Below are 17807 nucleotides of genomic sequence, written 5' to 3' on the forward strand. Positions count from 1 at the left end.
CTCTTTGTATTGCATGAGGCTCATTTATGACGATGATGCATGAAGATCTTTGTATGCGCAAGCCACAATTTCTTTGCCGCTATAAGTTGGAGTATGGGTGCCTAGAGTTTTGATGGGTTTTAATTCTCCGTCCTATTTCCATGTCTGTCCTTATCTTGACAGTTCCATTCTTACATTCACTGGCCAGGATGGTCCTGGCTTCTCACCCATTTCGCATATGGGATAATTTCGGGAGGATTGCTTTATATGATTTACCTGGATGCGGCGTATAAACAGCTTGCTGCCTTTGTTGTGTTTACCTTATCGTTATTTATTGCAGAAGACGGCGTTTGCGATTTCGGTTTTGCCATCTTCTCCTTGGTCAGTTATGCCCCAAGGGAGAGGATTTTACTTGGGGATATTGATTTTGTTAGATCAGGACTTTGGACGCTCGGTCTCTCTGTTGACAGGCCCGGTGCCATGTATCGCGAGAGGTATAACAATTATCTTTGTTGTATGATTTAGCTCTAGACTATTAAACATCTAAATATGTTTATGCACATATTGGTAGTACAAGTAATCAAGCGTCCTTCCTACCTTCGTAATGTTGAGACAAAACAGTCGGTCCCGCTGGGTCCTCACCTCCGCGGTCCCAAACAAACCACCTTTTTTCAACATCTCACTACAATCGACCCCCATCACAAACAGAACATATATACTTATCGAAACAATTCCATCCTTCACTTCCTCGTTTCTACATACAAATCACACGATGTCCACCACCGACGATGACCCCACTCCAGGCGAAACCCCGCGCAACTCCGTATCCGAGAACCCTCTCCTGCGCGCATCCAATCCATTGGTCTCCGACCTCGAACAAGAAGTCCTAGATGAATATACACGATTACTAGGAAATGTGAATCAGGTATGATACTATACGTGTATATGATATCTATACGACCACCCCCACGCTCCCCATGTCTTCCCCTCCCTACCGAATTAAGAACCAAACAATGAGATCCCAAGGCTAATAATATGAAATAAATTGTTAATATAATATAATAGTTATCATCTAAACTTGCTGATCTCTCTGGCTCGCCATCTTCTCTCACTTTAGATGGTCTGCGTTTACTGGAGCGAAAGACCGCCACCGTGTGCACCCTCCTCAAAACAAGTGTTTATAGTATTGTTTTGCAGCAGCAGATTTTCAATGAGAGTGAACAGCAGCAACAACAGCAGAGGGAGGATGATCACGATCAGGGGATGGAGGGGGATGTGAGTTTTCCGGGGAGGTATTGATTTATCCTTTCTCTATCTCCCTCTCATGATTTTTTTGGGGGGGTTGATTTAAATGTTGTTACTGGCATGGTTCTATTGGGTGCCATGATAGATGAAGTGATGAGAATATACCCCCTTTTTACTACTTGCTGGAGTTGAGGGACGAGGACTGGTTGGCTAGTTATATGATAATGGAATCTTGCAAATACAAATACATATCACAGTACATAGAAAGAAAGAAATAAAGAAGATTATATACACAGTCATGCAATAGCCCACTTGCCAACTGTGTGCCTCCATAGTCGTACAGTCAGACCGAGATATCTGGATCATCCGACAGATTGGATACATATTGGTACCCTAACAGGCTCTGCTCTAGGTAAATGGGAGCAAAACCAGAGTTGCATTCCTTAGGCCCGTCCCGAGTAGTAAACCTTGCGTACATCAACCAACTTCTTGCCTCGCGCCCGGGCAATCTCCTCTGGGTCCCGCTGGCTTTTCAGCGCTTCGAAGGTCGCCTTCACTGTGTTCATGGGGTTTCTCGATCGACCAACACGGGCGGCGAGATCGTGGATACCGGCTACACGACACATTTCGTAAATCAGATGCTGACACCGGAGACCGAATCCTAAGAAGAGTTAGCAACGAAAGAAGCGGACTTCACCAGGGTGGAGGCTCACCTGGAGGACGGGTCATCAACTTCAGCTCGACAGCTCCCACCTTGCCCTTGACATCGCCAAAGATGGTCCGATCTTCGTACCGCCGGACGGGCTGCATGTTTCGGATAGCGCGATACCGCGATTGAGTGTCGGACTCCTGGCGTTCATCCGATTTTGCCTCCCCGATTCCTAGAAGACCGTTCCCGTTCCCGGCAATTGACAGACAGTAGGAACTACGGATCTTACCCAAACGCGTCTGGTTGGCCACAGACCGGACAACGAGAGTTTTCGTCTTCAAGGCCCGGATTTGTTCCACAGAGTAGCCCGTAGCCAGGAGGAGTTGTTTCAGCGCATCGGTCATGTCATCCGACTCCTTGTTTTGGGCATTGGGTCTCTCCAGCTCAAAGATTCTGGGACGCTCGGGCTTTTCCCCCGACAAGGTTTCCCCGTGGCTAAACAAATCAGGTACCATCGCGCTGTGAGGGTTAAGCTCGTTTTCCTCCTTGCCCTTGGTCATCCGCATGGTCTCCAGAAACTGTATCCAATCGCCCGCAGTGGCATTCTCGGGCATCTCGGCGAAAAATCGAGCAAAGTCATCCAAGAAATCCTCGTCGGTCTTGAGGGTCGCATTATAGTCAGAATTGGACTTGGGAGCGCGCACATGCTTGTCCACCCCGGGCTCGATGACGGATAAGTCGTCGAGATAACGCAGCTTCATCGGATCCCGACGGATGGCAAACTGTTCTGCCATATCCTTGGGGTCAATGGCCGATTCACCGGCTTCCACAGCCTCCATCTGCTCGGGGGTATAGTGTTCTCGCAGGACGGCCTTCTCCTCCTCCGAATACGGCTTGAAGTCTTCCGGCTTCATATTCCGGGAGATCTCCTCCAGGGTTTTGCCTTCCTGGACCGGTTCATTGGGAATCTTAGGTTTCCGATCCGAGAACTGCGGCGGCGAAGGATGGAATTGACGACGAGGCATGCGAGGGACAGTCGAGGCCGCGCGAGAAAAGCGGCAAAACAGACATCTGGCGGGGCGGGTGAAACTCATTGTAAATGACCGAAAGCTCTCTGGCCAGCAGAGGCCACTTGAGAGCTATCAAAGGAGGGGATGGAATAGGGGAGCTGATAGAGAGAGGACAAGAAATAGTTGATGGGATAATGGAAGAATCTCAGAATTCTCAGCCCGGCGGCTCAACCAATCCCCGCCCGCCTTTTTCCTCAATTTTTCTGCCCGCGATCCTGCCATCTCTTTCCTCTCTCCTCTTCCAGTTCGCCTTCTTCCTCTATATATGCTTGCATTCAAATCCCTCTGGTCATTCTCTAGAACCAATTGGTCACGTCTCTCCACGAGCACTCGACGTTTCGCCCACGTCAGCTCTCACTCTGTCCCTCTCCCCAAAGCGCATGTCTTCGCAGGCAAAATGCAGAATCATCCCATGAAACCAGACCATGGTGCGAAGCGCCGCAAGAAAGCAAAGACGGAGCGAAACAACAAGAGCAGTGGCTTTGACGAGGTTCTGCAGACTGATATCGACCAGCTTCTACGCAGGAATCAGCCAGAGACCGAGGTCGCCGCCGAATCTCCGGCTGAGACTCCCAAGCCTATTCTCCCGGAGCTCTTTACAGAGATTGAAGTGACCGTCGCCGAGCTGTCGTCTACTGGTGATGGTCTTGCATTGTCGGAAAATGCAGACCATGTCTATGTCGTGCCGTTTACCGTTCCCGGAGACCGGGTCTTGGTGAAAGTCGTGCGACACTTCCCGTCCCTTTCCTACAGCGTCACGGACTTCATTAAAGCCGTGACACCGGGTCCCAAGCGTAATGATGCCCTCATTGGGTGTCAGTACTTTGGCAAATGCTCCGGTTGTCAGCTCCAGATGATGTCGTACGAGGACCAGCTGGCCCATAAGAAACGCATTGTAGAAAAGGCCTATGCCAATTTCTCGGGCCTCATCCCCGAACTCATCCCCGCCATTGGCGATACTTTCCCCTCGCCGCTGCGGTATGGCTATCGGACGAAACTGACGCCGCATTTCACAGCCCCTCCCGGGAAATCCCGGCGACAGAAAGGCCCCAGGGAGCCTCACAAGGAGGTACCGCCCATCGGATTTACCTACAAGAACCGACGTCTGGACCTGGACATCGAGGATTGCCCGCTGGGGACGGACATCGTTCGGAAAGGCCTCAGGAGTGAGAGGAAGAGGGTTGCGGAGAATATTGGGCGGTACACCAAAGGTGCGACGCTTCTGATGCGCGAATCTACCGCTCGAATCCCCAAGGATGCTCCAGACACCAACACCGAGTCGAGCGCAGGAGAAAAGGAAGCGGGAAGAGACTCCGGGGACGTGATCCGCATCGAACACGACCAGTATAGCGAAGAGAAGCGCTGCGTGACCGATCCCAACGCGACCTCGGTCGAGTACGTCGATGACTACATGTTCACCAACAAAGCCGGTGCCTTCTTCCAGAACAACAACTCCATCCTGCCCGGCTTCACCGAATACATTAGACAGCAGGCTCTGCCCCCACACAATCAAGAAGACGCCAAACCCCTCAAATACCTCCTCGACGCCTACTCCGGTTCCGGCCTATTCACCATCACTCTCTCCACTCTATTTAAATCCAGCCTGGGCGTAGATGTGGCAGGCGACTCGATCACATCCGCGCGCGAGAACGCGCGGGCCAACGCCCTCCCCAACACCGGTTTCGCTGCCGCGGACGCCTCCACGCTCTTCAAGGACGTCCCCTACCCGCCGGATCAGACGCTCCTCGTCATCGATCCCCCTCGCAAAGGATGCAGCGAGGACTTCCTACGCCAGCTGCTCACTTTTGGCCCTCGTCGTGTCGTCTACGTTAGCTGTAATGTCCATACGCAGGCGCGCGACGTCGCTGTCATGGTCCAGGGTGATTCGGAGAAGAAGATTCGGTACGAGATTGAGAGTATCAGAGGGTTTGATTTCTTCCCTCAAACGGGCCATGTGGAAGGTGTCGCTATCTTGAATAGGGCGTCTATATCGGCGTAGATTAATCTGATCAATAATATTAAAGCCATTCGTGGTATTATGAACATGATACTATTATATTATAGGAATATTCACTGCACGGAGTTGGCGTGATAGAGTTGAAAAAATGAGATTATAAAATGACCTCTTGTCACTACATCGGTGCGTAGAAAGAAATGCGTTAGCCCTCTTATATAAGTTATTGTACCCCCTTGATGAGTACGATATATATACATAAATAATGACTAGATTGGGATATTCCATTCTTTTATCGTCAGGTGAGAACAAGATGAAGCGTACGTATTAATCCGTCTCTATTCTTCTCGTAATCTACCTCAACCCCTTTAGGAACCCTTTGGCGTCAAATTGGTCGAAATTCTTGACACTCATGAGAGAAACTGAGAAAACTATGGACAAAAATGGCAAAGAACAGCTAGCAAAACACACACTGACAGTCCAATTTGCAGATTACGAACTGCCTGGTCCACCGAGGAGAGCAAACCTGCGGACAATGCTGGGGCCTATCTCATCGTACTCTGCCTTGGTGTGGCAGTAGCTCCGGAATTCCGGCGTCTGTCCTAGTAAGCTTCCTCCAAACCATGGGCCATGTCTCTGTCGCTTGTGCGTCACAACAGCTACATCCAATCCACCGCTCCGGGCTCCACCGCTGCGTGCTTCGGAGGCACGGATCCGAGCATCTACTAGGTGTCGGATGTCACGCTGCAAGCGTCGACCAAAGTCCTTGTATAACGTAGATCCACCAGACAAGACAATGTTCTTATACAGACCCCTCCGAACGTCAATGGGGGAAGACTGGATGACGCCGTCCACGACGTTCGGCAAGGGAGTCAGGAAGTCGGAGGAATAGATTTCGGGGTTGAAGAAGATCTCAGGGGCAAGGAACCGCTCGTATCCGACGTCGACACTCACGCTGCGGCCGTTGGGCGAGATCACAGTATGCTTGAGGAATCGATCCGGCTCACGGTCATAGCGAGCAAATTCCTTGACGATATCGGGGCACACGTAGCAGTATTCTTCCTTTACCCTCTCTGCCGTCTTCAGACTGCTGTCAGGCTCGCCTCGGTCACGAAGAAGGCTCTGGACGAAATAGGTGATGTCTCGACCGGCAATTGGTATACTCTTAATAGAAGATCCGATGACGTATCCTTCGGCGACGGGGATGACGTGGGTGACACCGTCACCAGAGTCGATGACAGTTCCTGTGAGAGATCGGTCCGTCACCTTGGAAGAGGTCCACGAGGCCGCAAGCGCAAGCACAGCTTGGACAGCGATATAAAGACCGGCACAGTTGAACGACTCGAACATGATCTCCGCAGTGTTCTCGCGGTTCTCCGGGGGGTTCAAGGGCTAATTAACAGACACATATCAGTATGCAAGTCTTCTGGAACTTAGTTTCAGGGAGCGAGAGATCATGTATTCCTACGTACCGGTTCAGTGAGAAGGAAATAGTGATCTTCAGGCTCCACGCGCAAATACTTGAAGATCGAGTTCGACCAGAACCGTTCCATCGCATCCCAATTCTCAATCTGGCCATGTCGAATAGGGTAGTTTATACCGTATCCGGGCCCGTTGGCTGCGGTCAAAGCTTCATCGCCAATGAAAAAGTCCAGGTCCTCTGTTCCACGCTTTGAGGACAGGTGTGAACCTGCTCCACCACTACCGGCCAAAAACGAGGGCTTGTTCGCGACGGCAGGCCTTCCGACTGAGCTCCCAGTGCTTCCAGCACCAGCCTTGCTAGCAATTGCCGTAGGGAAGACGAACGAGGGCGAGTCGTTACCGGCGAAACCTGGTTGTCTTGTCAGCCTGGCCTGGTTGGGAGATATGCAGTCCTGTACTTACCAAGCTTGGAGTAGCCAGTTCCGCTGAACAAAGAAGACAAAAGTTAGTCATAGGCATCCTAGGGCAGGCCTATATGGGGATAGCTTGACATACTTGTCCATGACAACGGCTGGGGTTTGGGACGCCATGACGGATGATGAACTAAGGCGTTTTGTTCACAAAAGCCTCCCCGTAACTTCGCGGGCAGGAGGGGGAGGGTGTACTAGCTGCCGGCTGGGATAGTCAATTGGATCAGCCCAGGATAATTCGGAGACGATTAATAATTGTCTGGGAATTCAAAGGAGAGCATGAGGAATGGCGGAGGAGGGGGAAGACGAGCGGGCAGGCAGGCAGTATGGCATGGATAGGGAGCCGCAGCGGTACAAGCTCGGGGCGGTAAGGACGGTATCCATACCTCGTATCTTACGTACCACTATACATAATACTGACCCATATGACATAAGGTGCCCAGCCACAGTCATGTGCCATCACATGAGATGCAATGCCCAATGGAGTAACAGAAGAAGACGAAGTAGAAGTAAAGCCTTCTTTCATTCATTCTTTCTTTCCTTCCCTTCTCTTTCGCCGTTTCGTTTGGGCAGCTTCACCAGAATGACTCCCATCTCTGCCAAAGGAGGTAGCTGCCCCCGCAACCCGTTAAGCCACTCCTGATCAAGCAATGGAAGGAGCAGGAACTCCAGCCAAGCAATCAATCATTCACTGAATGTCCCCTCTGGCAGAGTCTTGATTGCCCTATACATCTATCCTGATCTTCTTCCTAAGCTTCTTTTCCTTCTCTCCCCCTTTGTTTTTATCCTCTTCCTTCTCCTTAATGAGCCTAGGAATTGCTGTTCATTCTGGAGTCTTTCATTTTTAGACCACACATCGTTTGCTGTTGTAGTGGCTATCTTTCTTTCAGAGCAGCCCAGTTCCTCTTTGTTCGTTATTCTTCCCTTCATTGTATTATTTACCTACAAACCTCTTCGGGACAAAGCCGCTGGACCCGCTTCTTGTGCCAACAAGCTGGTCGTGCGAGAGTGAAGAAATCCCCCAGCTGAGGCAATGTCGACCTAGTGTAAAATACCAACCATTCCACCTGGGTGAATGGCAAGAACTGAGTCGCCTTTAAAATCTTTGGTCCAAAGCTGTACGCAGGCACTGTGGGACTTTCCACTATCTCCATACCCCCAACAACTCGCTGCACATCCCCGTCCTGACTCTCCAACTCCGTCAACGCATCCGTCCAACCTCATCATGAGTCCTCCAAGGAAAGGCAATGTCTCTGCCATCTTCGTCCATGCGGGGGCTGGCTTTCATAGCGTAAGCAACGAGAAAGCTCACTTGGAAACTTGCGAAAAGTAAGTTCCAGTCGCCCATGCATATCCTCCGGCCTCCATATTTCCTTCTATGGCTAGTATCTAATTTCAGGCAGTGCAGCTAAAGTCGCAATGTCGGTTCTGAAGAACGGCGGCTCAGCTGTTGATGCTGTCGAAATTGCCATCATGTTGCTTGAAGACGCAGAGATCACAAACGCCGGCTATGGCAGCAACTTGACCATAGACGGTCTAGTCGAATGTGATGCTACGATTATCAACCATCTCGGCCAAAGCGGCGCAGTGGGTGCAGTCAGTAGTGAGTCTCCCTTCATCACATCTTCTGTTTATAAAGTAGCCTGTTCTAGAGTTGATAATGTCTAGATGTTAAAAATCCCATCTCACTGGCACGGGTCATATTCGAGTCCTCAATGCGACCATTGTCATTGCAGAGAGTGCCTCCAAATTTCCTTGTGGGGCAAGGTGCGACAGACTTTGCGTATGAACACCGGTTGGTGGTTCTTCCTGACGATGGCCTGATATCTGCTGCGGCGCGTGAGAGATGGCATCGCTGGCAACAAGATTTGGAGTCATGCGAATCAGGGGAAAGACAGCAAAAATCAGCACACCATCAGAACGGCCATTTTAAGGCATGGCTCCGTCGTCCGGTGAATATCCACCCTGCACAGTTACTGTCTTGTCCTTTGAGTGCACAACCCCCATCGTCTGGCCCTCCAATGTGTGATATGACACACGATGCGAATCTTCCAGCAGACGACACTCACTTTCATCCTAGAAGCTTCGGTGTCACTCCCCCAGCAGATGTTGATATGACGTCATCCCCCTCATCCAGAGCTAGAGATGGTGAGTATGTCGATGGTATGATTCCTCAACCCGAACAGGTTTCTACCAGAATAGAGTCGAACATATTACCGGATTCCACTACTGCGGCCAATGCTTCAGGTATGGATAATAATAATCCAATCCCGCAACCGGTTGGCACGAACACGCACTACGAGCAGAAGGACAGCGCCCCATTCAATCTAGCCATGGACCAAATAAATGATACAGTCGGCGCTATTGCAATTGATAGCTATGGCAACACTGCTGCCGGTTCTTCATCTGGTGGTATTGGGATGAAACATCGTGGCCGAATTGGCCCTGCAGCGCTGGTGGGCATAGGAACTTCCATAATTCCCGCGGACCCTAGTGATCTTGAGAAAACATGTGTTGCCGTCGTCACATCCGGAACTGGAGAACACATTACTACCACCATGGCTGCCAGTACCTGTGCCTCGCGGATCTACTACAACCAGAGGAAGTGCGAAGATGGTACATTTGAAGAGGTGACCGAAGACGAGGCGATGAAGACAATGATAGAGACCGAGTTCATGGGTAATTAGATCCCCTTGGGAAACGTCAGACGTACGCGATGGGCTGATACAGAAACTATTCAGGTCACCCTGGCGTCAAAAGTAACCATTGTCAGGGTGCCATTGGAATTATGGCGGTCAAGAAGACGGTTGACGGGGCGTTTCTTTACTTTGGTCATAACACCGACTCTTTCGTAAGCACTATTGGGCGGTCCTCTCTGCTAGCCTTCATTTACTAACATTTATATTGTGTTTTAGGCCCTTGCGTCCATGAGCAGTGAGGATAAAAGACCGACGTGTGTAATGTCTCGCAGCAGCGGAGGAGGGAGCGTCGCACAAGGTGGCCGTGCCTACCGTTCTAGAAGGTAGGAGATTAAACAATGAGCCCTCCATTTGCAAGATAGACAGGAATGGTGCAAACCCACGGATTCTACAGATACAAGGTTGCTGGCTCATGCGCATAAATCGATGCCCACAGCCCGTGGTGTAGGTTTCTCTTTTGCTTGCTGGTCAGGCCTATTCACTAACTTTATGTTTTAACACACCAAAAGCTAGTTCGCGTTGCTCAAATTCTTATCTATAATTTCACGGCAAGAGCAAATATCCCAATGAACGACATCCTTATGGATAGTCAAGACCCAACTGTCTTTGTATTCTCACTCTGCTTTCTCATTGATTTACGAGACCTACCATCATCCGGCAGTATGTCCCGGACAGAGGTGATTTTGCCTGCTCAGATGAAGACTGTTTTTGAACAGCTCTCTGGATTAAAGCGATGACCAGTATGCAATGTCTACGGTGACTGCGAGGAGTCAAAGCGGTCCGCGTTATTGTACGAACCTAGGATACCGAATAGACGGAAATACCATTCTCCACTGTACCAGTTGTAGAGTAGGACTAGTGCAGAATTCATGCATGAGGCCGGAGAATCACGCAAGAAAATACACCCCGAATGCGGCAATTATTTCTTAAGTACTGTGCACGATGTTGGCTGATTTTTAAGCCGATGATCAAGGACCGGGAGTAGACGTCGGTGTGGGTGTAGCTGTTCCTGATGGACCATTGGCACGCGCTTTCTTCTTTTTCTTTTTCCGAGCAACCACGGCCGGCTTGGCCCCATACTCGCTCATTTCAAGGTGGGTACCACAAGTAAGACAGTTCCCATTCTCCGGAGGCTCGCAGAAGATGCTCAGGCAGATGGAACAGACAAACCCGATATCGACCACGCGGCGATGACAAAAACATGCAGCACGGAAGTCGACATCAACACGACTCGGCAGTACCAAGTGTCTCCGGGAGCGCTGATCCGGTAAAAACGCCATCATCAGATACTGCAGTAAGCCCCGTGGCTCAGACAAGGACATGTACACCCCTCGGGTTGCGTCAGACGCCTGCTGAAGAAAGACCGCATCCCCACTTAACTTGCACACGTCGATGGGAATATGAAGTCGCTGACAGGCGAAGATCCCGTTCATCATAGGGATATACTGATGGGCGGAGTCGGCTGATCCACTAACAGAAATGATCAAGACGCGCGATTGTAGGCCTTCAGATCCAGTCACCGCCCTACCACCACTACCACTACCACCGCTGCGGCCGCTAGATGTCGTCTGAGTCGCATCCGTCACCGATGTATCAGCACCATGCACCTCTGCCCATGCAATACTCCGTCGATTGATGTGACTCAGAGCCAGAGTCAGTGCGCCGGCCATCATGGTCGCCGTTGTGGCCTGGACATCAGCGCTGGTGGTCGAGTCCATGAGTTCGCGTAAATTTCTAGTGACCTGTTCCTCCACGATACGGAATGGGCGGTACTTGTTTACTTGCGCAGATTCACCGACTATGTTGTTGTTGTTGTTGTTCATGGAGATGTCGCCATCTTGATCGGTGCGTGGCTGCCGCTGCTGTGGCTGGTTCTCGTGCGGATACAGCCATGTTGCTTTTTGGCTGTGCGATGCAACGACGGCTACCTCGTTGGCGTAGTTGCAGGCTAGATGCGCATTTATGAAGACAAGGATGTTGGCTATTCCTTTGGATAATGGGAGAGATTTTTCCAGGAGAGCCCATGCGTGTGGGTTTGTGTCGATTATGACAGCTAGGAGGGAGGGGGCAGGGTCTAAAATGGAGATAGAGTGAGCTCAGTGCCATGGACTAAAGAATTAGGTCTTACCATTTGCACTGGTTCCATGGTGCTCTGTCGCATCTACTGCGTTCATTTCTCCTAGGTATGTACTGTATCGTATATTCAAGGGTTCAAAATGGAGGGTTTTAAGCAGAGAGAAAGCACAAAGTGGGGAAATTAGAGTCAAAGAATGAAAGATACAAGAGCTCAGTTAGGTCATAGCATCATGAATATTAACAAATTATCAGCACAGGCTTATGGAGGAGAAAATTTAATTACTTTTATTAAAATTCAAGAGCAATGTCCGCTACTGGGACGTGCTGTTGGATTTTGGGTGGAGTTTGGCACTGGGAGAGAAGAGCGAGTTGAAGCTTTACAAACTATATGGGGGTGCACGTGATAGAGGCCTGATATATTAGGCAAACATACAAGCAAGACAACAAACAGCAGAGAGGGAAGAGCGAATCTTGGCATTGTACAAATACTTGCCAGTTGTTAAAACCAGCGACTTCTATTAACTAGAAAAAAATAACTTGTCTGAATGTCCTGGTGACAATGTACGTACATGGATGTTTAAATGCAAGTGACCCAGATACAACTCACAAAAGGAGCAGCCAGGACTCAGGTGCAATGAAAATATTCAGGACAACAACATTGAATATCCTGACAGAACTTATGTTGAAGGTGTCTTGAGGATAACTGATAAAAATCACAAAAAAACTTCTGGCTTGACATGGAGGTGATCCTCCTTGAATTCGGTCTTGTTGAGAACCGGTATCGTGAAAGACTCTTTGAGGGGATCGGAAGCAGTTGGTTGAGCAAGCGGGCTGGGCTGAGGAGTAACGGAGGGAGGCGTATCGTCTTTCTGGTGCTCTGTAAGTCCTTTCCGGATAGCAAGGACAGAATCCACAATGACGGCATCGATGCCTTCGGCGACTTGGAGCTACAGGGCAACTGTTAGCGACCTTCGGATCGGGGCAAGCCTGAACTCTTTGAGGAAGCAGCTTACCTTGACACTGGCAGGCTCGTTGTTGATAGCACCGTATGACACGCAAACCAGACCAGACTCCTTCACCACTCGGACTAAACGAGGACAGAGCACCAGTGCCTCAGCCTGCGTGACAACTCCAAGCAAGTTCCACCGGGACGCAAACCGGATAGCTTCTTGGAGACTGCAGGCGCGAATATCACCGGCTGGAGTGGATCCCGAGTCCGTCAAGAAAAGCACAGGAATAGACGGCTGCTTGAAGGAGAGCAAAAGGCAGATATCCGGGTTGAAGCTGGAGAAAATCATGTTACGGCCCTGTCCCAGGTCGTAGACCTTACTAAGGACCGTGTCTACAAACGAATTCAACTCCACCGCATACGTGTCCATCTCCTCGTCTTCGCTCTCGAAGAGCATGGGGTATTCTGGCGATCCCAGTCAGATCGTCTCGTAACTGCTCTTACAGGGGGTTGTATAAACTCACTCAGTTCGATATTAAACCCAACGGACTTGGGTAGTTTCTTGAAGAGCTCTTCCAATGTGGCAAACGGGGCCTGGATGTGATTGCCACGGCTATTTCCTTTGAAACCTTTCTTTTTGAAGTCGCGGGTATGCTTGATCTTCTCATTCAATTCCGAGGGGTCATATTCTGAGCCGCCCACAGACATTGACCTCTGGCGCGTGCCCAAATCGTCCACTAGCTGCGATGAAGAAGACGCAGGTTGACGAGACGGCCCTTTGTCACCCAACTGAAGAAATTGCTCCAGAGTCAACGTGTGGACGGGAGCATCGATGCCCGTCTCACTAACCAGGAAGTCATGGTAGATTACCGGGACGTGATCCTTAGTTAACTGAACGTCAAACTCCACATACGAGGCCCCCAGATTCGCAGCTGCAATAAACGACTGAACCGTGTTCTCTCCCAACTGTAACGAATTACGGCCGGCCATGTTCTTGCCCAGGCCACGGTGGCCGATCACCATCGTCGAGCTCATACTCTTCCAATAAGTCTTATCACCAGTGATTGACATATTGGGGTGCTGAAAAGGGGTGATTATGAGGAAGTTGAACGTGACAGTGCCAATAACTTCCAATGTGTTCGCTGCCACAATTGGGACCGTCGAATCGCCCTTCAAATTGATACGGTGAGAGCCCACTGTTGGCTTGATGCTAGACAGCAGTGCAACACCTCGCCCAACGACCTGATCTTTCGAACCGGCATAGGTAGGGATCAGATCAAAGATAAGTCTGACTTTGGACGCATCCGCGGCATGGAACACGATTGGCTCAGTCGAAATGTTGTCTTGAACAGGGAGATCGATGATTTCGGGTTCCCCGTGAGCCCCACTGGCCGAAACAGCGAGGGATAGAGCGGTATCAAGCTGGGTCGAATGCGCATTTTCCATGGGGATCCGGTCCAGGTTAACGGAGTGAACGGGGTTCCGAGTATCCATGGTCCCCAGACTAACCAAGATCATGGTCTCGTCGGTGAGATACCGGTGTCCAAATGACTTAATAGGCTCATTAACCCGTAACCCAGAACTCCCGGTGGATGTTGAGGAATTAGATCTCCTGTCCGCCAATGAGGACGGTGGGGGCGAGGAGGACAGAGCGGCAGAAAGTGTGGGAGCAGGGACGACAGGGTCGACCTCCATAACTTCGGGAGCGGGGGTGACTTCTGCAAGACACCGAGCGATGTCAAGATGACCTCTTAGTGCAGCATGCTCCTTCGCCGTCCATCCGGAGGAATCAAGTTTCTCCAGATCGGCGCCGGCTTCGATCAGCAATTCCACAACGCTGAGAGCTCCGTCCACGCAAGCAATGAATAGAGGAGTCCAAGAGTACGTTTGTTCTGCCAGCTCCGTATCTGCCTTCTGCTCATCATTGCCCTCTAGCAGAATCTTGGTGCACTGGTGGTGATTGAAGCGAGCTGCCACATGTAGCGCAGTTTCCCCTTGTTCATCTTGGTAATTGATGTCAACACCGGCATCCACCAATAGTCGAACGATATCAACAAAATTCGCCTTGGTGGCCAATGCCAGCAACGCACTGGACCGGGAAACCCGTTTTCTAATGGCCGTCATCTCTTCATTTGGCCCCTTCCAGTTCTCAGCGTCGAGAAGAGCCCGAGTGGTTAGTGGATGGCCACCAACTACACTCAAATGCAGAGGCGCCCAGCCGTCATTATCTTGCCACGAGAGGCCATCGATGCCTTCTTTGACGTTGAACATATCCCATGCCTGGAGGTGTTCGATGATGACCTCGCAGACAACTTTGAATCCGTACTGAGCCGCGTAGTGTAACGGGGTACGGCCAGAGAGGTCCTTGGCTCGCAGAGCGGCTCGTTGGTGACCCTGGAGCTGGTCCAGCAGATGCTGTAAAAGCGACACAGGTGGATCAGACCGGTCTAGATGCTGTGGGAAGTCCGACTCCTTCACCACAGACCGAGGCGCTTGCAGGGTGGGCAGGGCAGCAGGGGTGATGTAGTTCGATGTCTCAATAGGGAAGTCAAGGACCATGGAAGCAGACTGTTCGGAGTCTGTCGTGGATTGCGCGCGGCCGATCGATATCACCAATCGATGGATACAGTTGCGCTTGTTGATATCATCGTCTTCATCAAGGCTATCAATCCGAGGCAGGAGACTTGATATACAAGACTTGGAGCGGTAGTGTATACATCGCTGGAGGAGGCTCTTGAGCACTTTTGGGAAAACACCCTCTCCGCTGTCTTCTGCAGCAGTCTTGAGCGTCTCCAATAATTCCAGCATCACATGCATGTCATCTTTACGTAGTGCTTCATCGACCGCTATCAGTAAGCTCGCCGGGAGATCCAAGTTCGGGCGGGCAGGACCCCTCTTCAGCGACAAAGAGGAGCGGGTAGAACTGGCATCATCAAGGACCTTCTGCTCCCCCAGGACGGAGAGCCAGTCATTGATCCTCTTCAAGGACTCGGTGACCCGAGCATTCGAGGCGAAGGGGGCGGGATCTACCTTGGTTTCGACATACATCTGCTGCGCACGAGTGCCTACCTTTTTGTCCAGCTTCTTGGTAATCTTGATGAATCCACGGCGGTTAACCTCGCCGTACCACTGCAATTTGCGGAATTGCCCGCGCAGCTCCAGCAAGGCAGCCAAAAGGTCTTCGGCCTCTTCGGCGTCCAGACGATGACCAATATCCAAGGATTGGCCATACCGTTCTTCCAACAATTTCAAGCGGCGCGCAAACTCCGCATATTTTTTGTTATAGAAGTGGTCCACATCCTCGAGGTTTCGATCGAGAGAGTAAAAAAATCCTGGGGGATCGAGTCAGGAAGACCGCTCTGCGGTCTAATATGTAGAAGAACAAAGAAACGGCTCACCGGTGAGGTCGGCCTCTTGACCAGCCTTCACATTTTCCGCAGCCGCTTTAATGAATTTTTTCAAAGCCTTGTACTTAATGTATGATGCACTCCACTCAGGGACAACATTGCGGGGCAAATTGCGGCCAAATTTCATTTTGGTGACTTTCCGGTCGAGTAAGTGAGGGAGGAGATGTAATTCGACGAGACAGAGCTGAAATTTCTTTTCGAAGTCCCTATTTAGCAAACGTCGTAGTGACGTAGAGGTGATTCACCGGTAATAGGGATTCAATCCACCAGGGAAGGAGTCCGGGGGAGATTTGACTATATAAAAAAGAGAAAGAATAGAAGGTTTAGATCGAGCGCAGGCGGATGCGAGGAAAAGAAGAGGGAACAATCAATTGAAACGTCGAATACAACAGCGCCATGTGTCAGTTGGTCACAAATATCATGGAAGAAAGACCTTTTTTTTTTTCTTAATTTTTCCCCCTTTATTCTTGCTCCAGGTTTCCGCCCTGAAAGCTAGTAGGAAACGGTGGAAAGCCAATAAACCGGGAACCACTTCACTTGGATGTATCGGGCGTGGTGGAAAGGACTAGCTGGTGTTAACAATGGAGTCGCATCAGCACGTGGGAATTGACTAATGGACAAAGAAGGAAAACTCCACGGGCAAGCCAAATTAAAGAGGGAAACCAAAGAGAAATAACAATCTCAGCGGAGTCGAAGGAAAAAAAGAAAGAAAAAGACAGGAATAAGAGGCATGAAGGAACAGTGTCATACTTAATGATCTCAGATTGATTTTCTAAAGAATGTCGTGAATGTTCCAAGTCGAAGTGGCGGAGTCTCCGCGAGCCACTGACTGCTCGGCGTGAGACGCGGGCTGCCTCTGATTTGTCCGCGATGTCCCAGCGGGTTCCGCGGTAGAATGAGAGTCCTTTATGTCCTAAACATAAGAGAAAAAGAGAGGGGGGGAGAGGATAAATGGAATCAACAGGGATAAGTCACAAGCAGTGGACTTATCTCCTTTTTTCCGAGTACCTGCGCCCTCTCGTCTCCCCATCGTCGTCTCATCCACGGATTGGTGAGAGTCCTCGCACCCCTCTCTTCCCCCCAATCTATTAGTAGTAGACATGACTAGCCCATCCTGCCGTGCAGAACTTGGCTCGGAAACTTAGGTTCTTCCCCAACTCGACCGGTCGAGGCAGCGTCAATCCTTTCCTTTCCTTTCGCTTTAGATGTGTCTATGATGTTGCTGTTTCGGGTGAAGCAAGATGGGGTCATGTGACCATATCCCGCCCATTCTTCACTTCCTGTAACTAGTTAAACTATCAAGAATCATACATCTCTTGTCATGCACATTGTATATCTTATATTAATCATAGTGCAATCTACAGTTTAATACTGGATACTCCACAACTATGTGTATTCTTAGATATTCCACCTACATAATCCATTGTTTCTGGATAAGTAAAGTGCTTAAAGGCAACAATGCTTGTTTCTTATCTTGTCCAAGTATATTGCAATGGCTTTGTATATATATTATAAATTATTTATTATATAATCTATTAGCTCTGTCAAGGGCATATCTGTGTTCAGGATGGCTCCATTATATCAACAAAGAAAATACCCACTCCCATTTAATCTAGCTTATTTCTGTGATGATAGCGGCATGTCTATACATCTAGGTATAGGTCTCTATTATAGTCAACATTGACAACACCATTACAGAGTTTCCTTGATGATAATGGCATCTCCCAGAAACACCATGGAGTATTCTATCCGATGACTCTATCTTCCATAAGCTATCATAGTTAACCTGCAATTATAAATAGGATTATTATTCACCCTGCTGGTTTTAATCTTCTCTCTACCACCTCCCCAATAGTTAGCACGAACACTTCCTACCTCCGCTACCCT

The 17807-nt window shown here is 49.9% G+C and overlaps 7 protein-coding genes across 7 annotated transcripts; 3 read left to right on the forward strand and 4 right to left on the reverse strand.

Annotated features, from left to right (window-relative positions):
• Positions 1-751: 751 nt before the first annotated feature.
• Positions 752-1378, forward strand: ATNIH1004_001403 (DASH complex subunit DAD3 family protein; the record flags this gene model as incomplete). Its single annotated transcript, XM_033566103.1, has 3 exons — positions 752-904; positions 1045-1254; positions 1370-1378. The coding sequence occupies 3 exons, from the start codon at positions 752-754 to the stop codon at positions 1376-1378; spliced, it is 372 nt and encodes a 123-aa protein (XP_033431860.1).
• A 289-nt stretch (positions 1379-1667) lies between these two features.
• Positions 1668-2967, reverse strand: MRPS5 (mitochondrial 37S ribosomal protein uS5m; the record flags this gene model as incomplete). The annotated part of the gene is made up of 2 exons (XM_033566104.1): positions 1668-1885; positions 1938-2967. The coding sequence occupies 2 exons, from the start codon at positions 2965-2967 to the stop codon at positions 1668-1670; spliced, it is 1248 nt and encodes a 415-aa protein (XP_033431861.1).
• A 373-nt stretch (positions 2968-3340) lies between these two features.
• TRM2 (tRNA (uracil(54)-C(5))-methyltransferase) lies at positions 3341-4942 on the forward strand (the record flags this gene model as incomplete). The annotated part of the gene is made up of 1 exon (XM_033566105.1): positions 3341-4942. One exon carries the CDS (start codon positions 3341-3343, stop codon positions 4940-4942), a length of 1602 nt encoding a protein of 533 aa, XP_033431862.1.
• A 447-nt stretch (positions 4943-5389) lies between these two features.
• On the reverse strand, positions 5390-6909 carry ARP3 (actin-related protein 3; the record flags this gene model as incomplete). The annotated part of the gene is made up of 4 exons (XM_033566106.1): positions 5390-6289; positions 6370-6728; positions 6782-6804; positions 6875-6909. 4 exons carry the CDS (start codon positions 6907-6909, stop codon positions 5390-5392), a joined length of 1317 nt encoding a protein of 438 aa, XP_033431863.1.
• A 1105-nt stretch (positions 6910-8014) lies between these two features.
• ATNIH1004_001407 (threonine aspartase 1) lies at positions 8015-9910 on the forward strand (the record flags this gene model as incomplete). The annotated part of the gene is made up of 6 exons (XM_033566107.1): positions 8015-8118; positions 8193-8392; positions 8458-9468; positions 9531-9640; positions 9705-9811; positions 9883-9910. The coding sequence occupies 6 exons, from the start codon at positions 8015-8017 to the stop codon at positions 9908-9910; spliced, it is 1560 nt and encodes a 519-aa protein (XP_033431864.1).
• Positions 9911-10456: 546 nt separating this feature from the next.
• Positions 10457-11662, reverse strand: TFB4 (TFIIH/NER complex subunit TFB4; the record flags this gene model as incomplete). Its single annotated transcript, XM_033566108.1, has 2 exons — positions 10457-11562; positions 11617-11662. The coding sequence occupies 2 exons, from the start codon at positions 11660-11662 to the stop codon at positions 10457-10459; spliced, it is 1152 nt and encodes a 383-aa protein (XP_033431865.1).
• A 615-nt stretch (positions 11663-12277) lies between these two features.
• On the reverse strand, positions 12278-16047 carry GDE1 (glycerophosphocholine phosphodiesterase; the record flags this gene model as incomplete). The annotated part of the gene is made up of 4 exons (XM_033566109.1): positions 12278-12511; positions 12578-12978; positions 13038-15845; positions 15912-16047. 4 exons carry the CDS (start codon positions 16045-16047, stop codon positions 12278-12280), a joined length of 3579 nt encoding a protein of 1192 aa, XP_033431866.1.
• Between the last annotated feature and the right edge of the window lie 1760 nt (positions 16048-17807).

The sequence above is a fragment of the Aspergillus tanneri genome (assembly GCF_003426965.1).
Source record: "Aspergillus tanneri strain NIH1004 chromosome Unknown AapTan_2_pilon_pilon_pilon, whole genome shotgun sequence".
Taxonomy (NCBI): Eukaryota; Fungi; Ascomycota; class Eurotiomycetes; order Eurotiales; family Aspergillaceae; genus Aspergillus; species Aspergillus tanneri.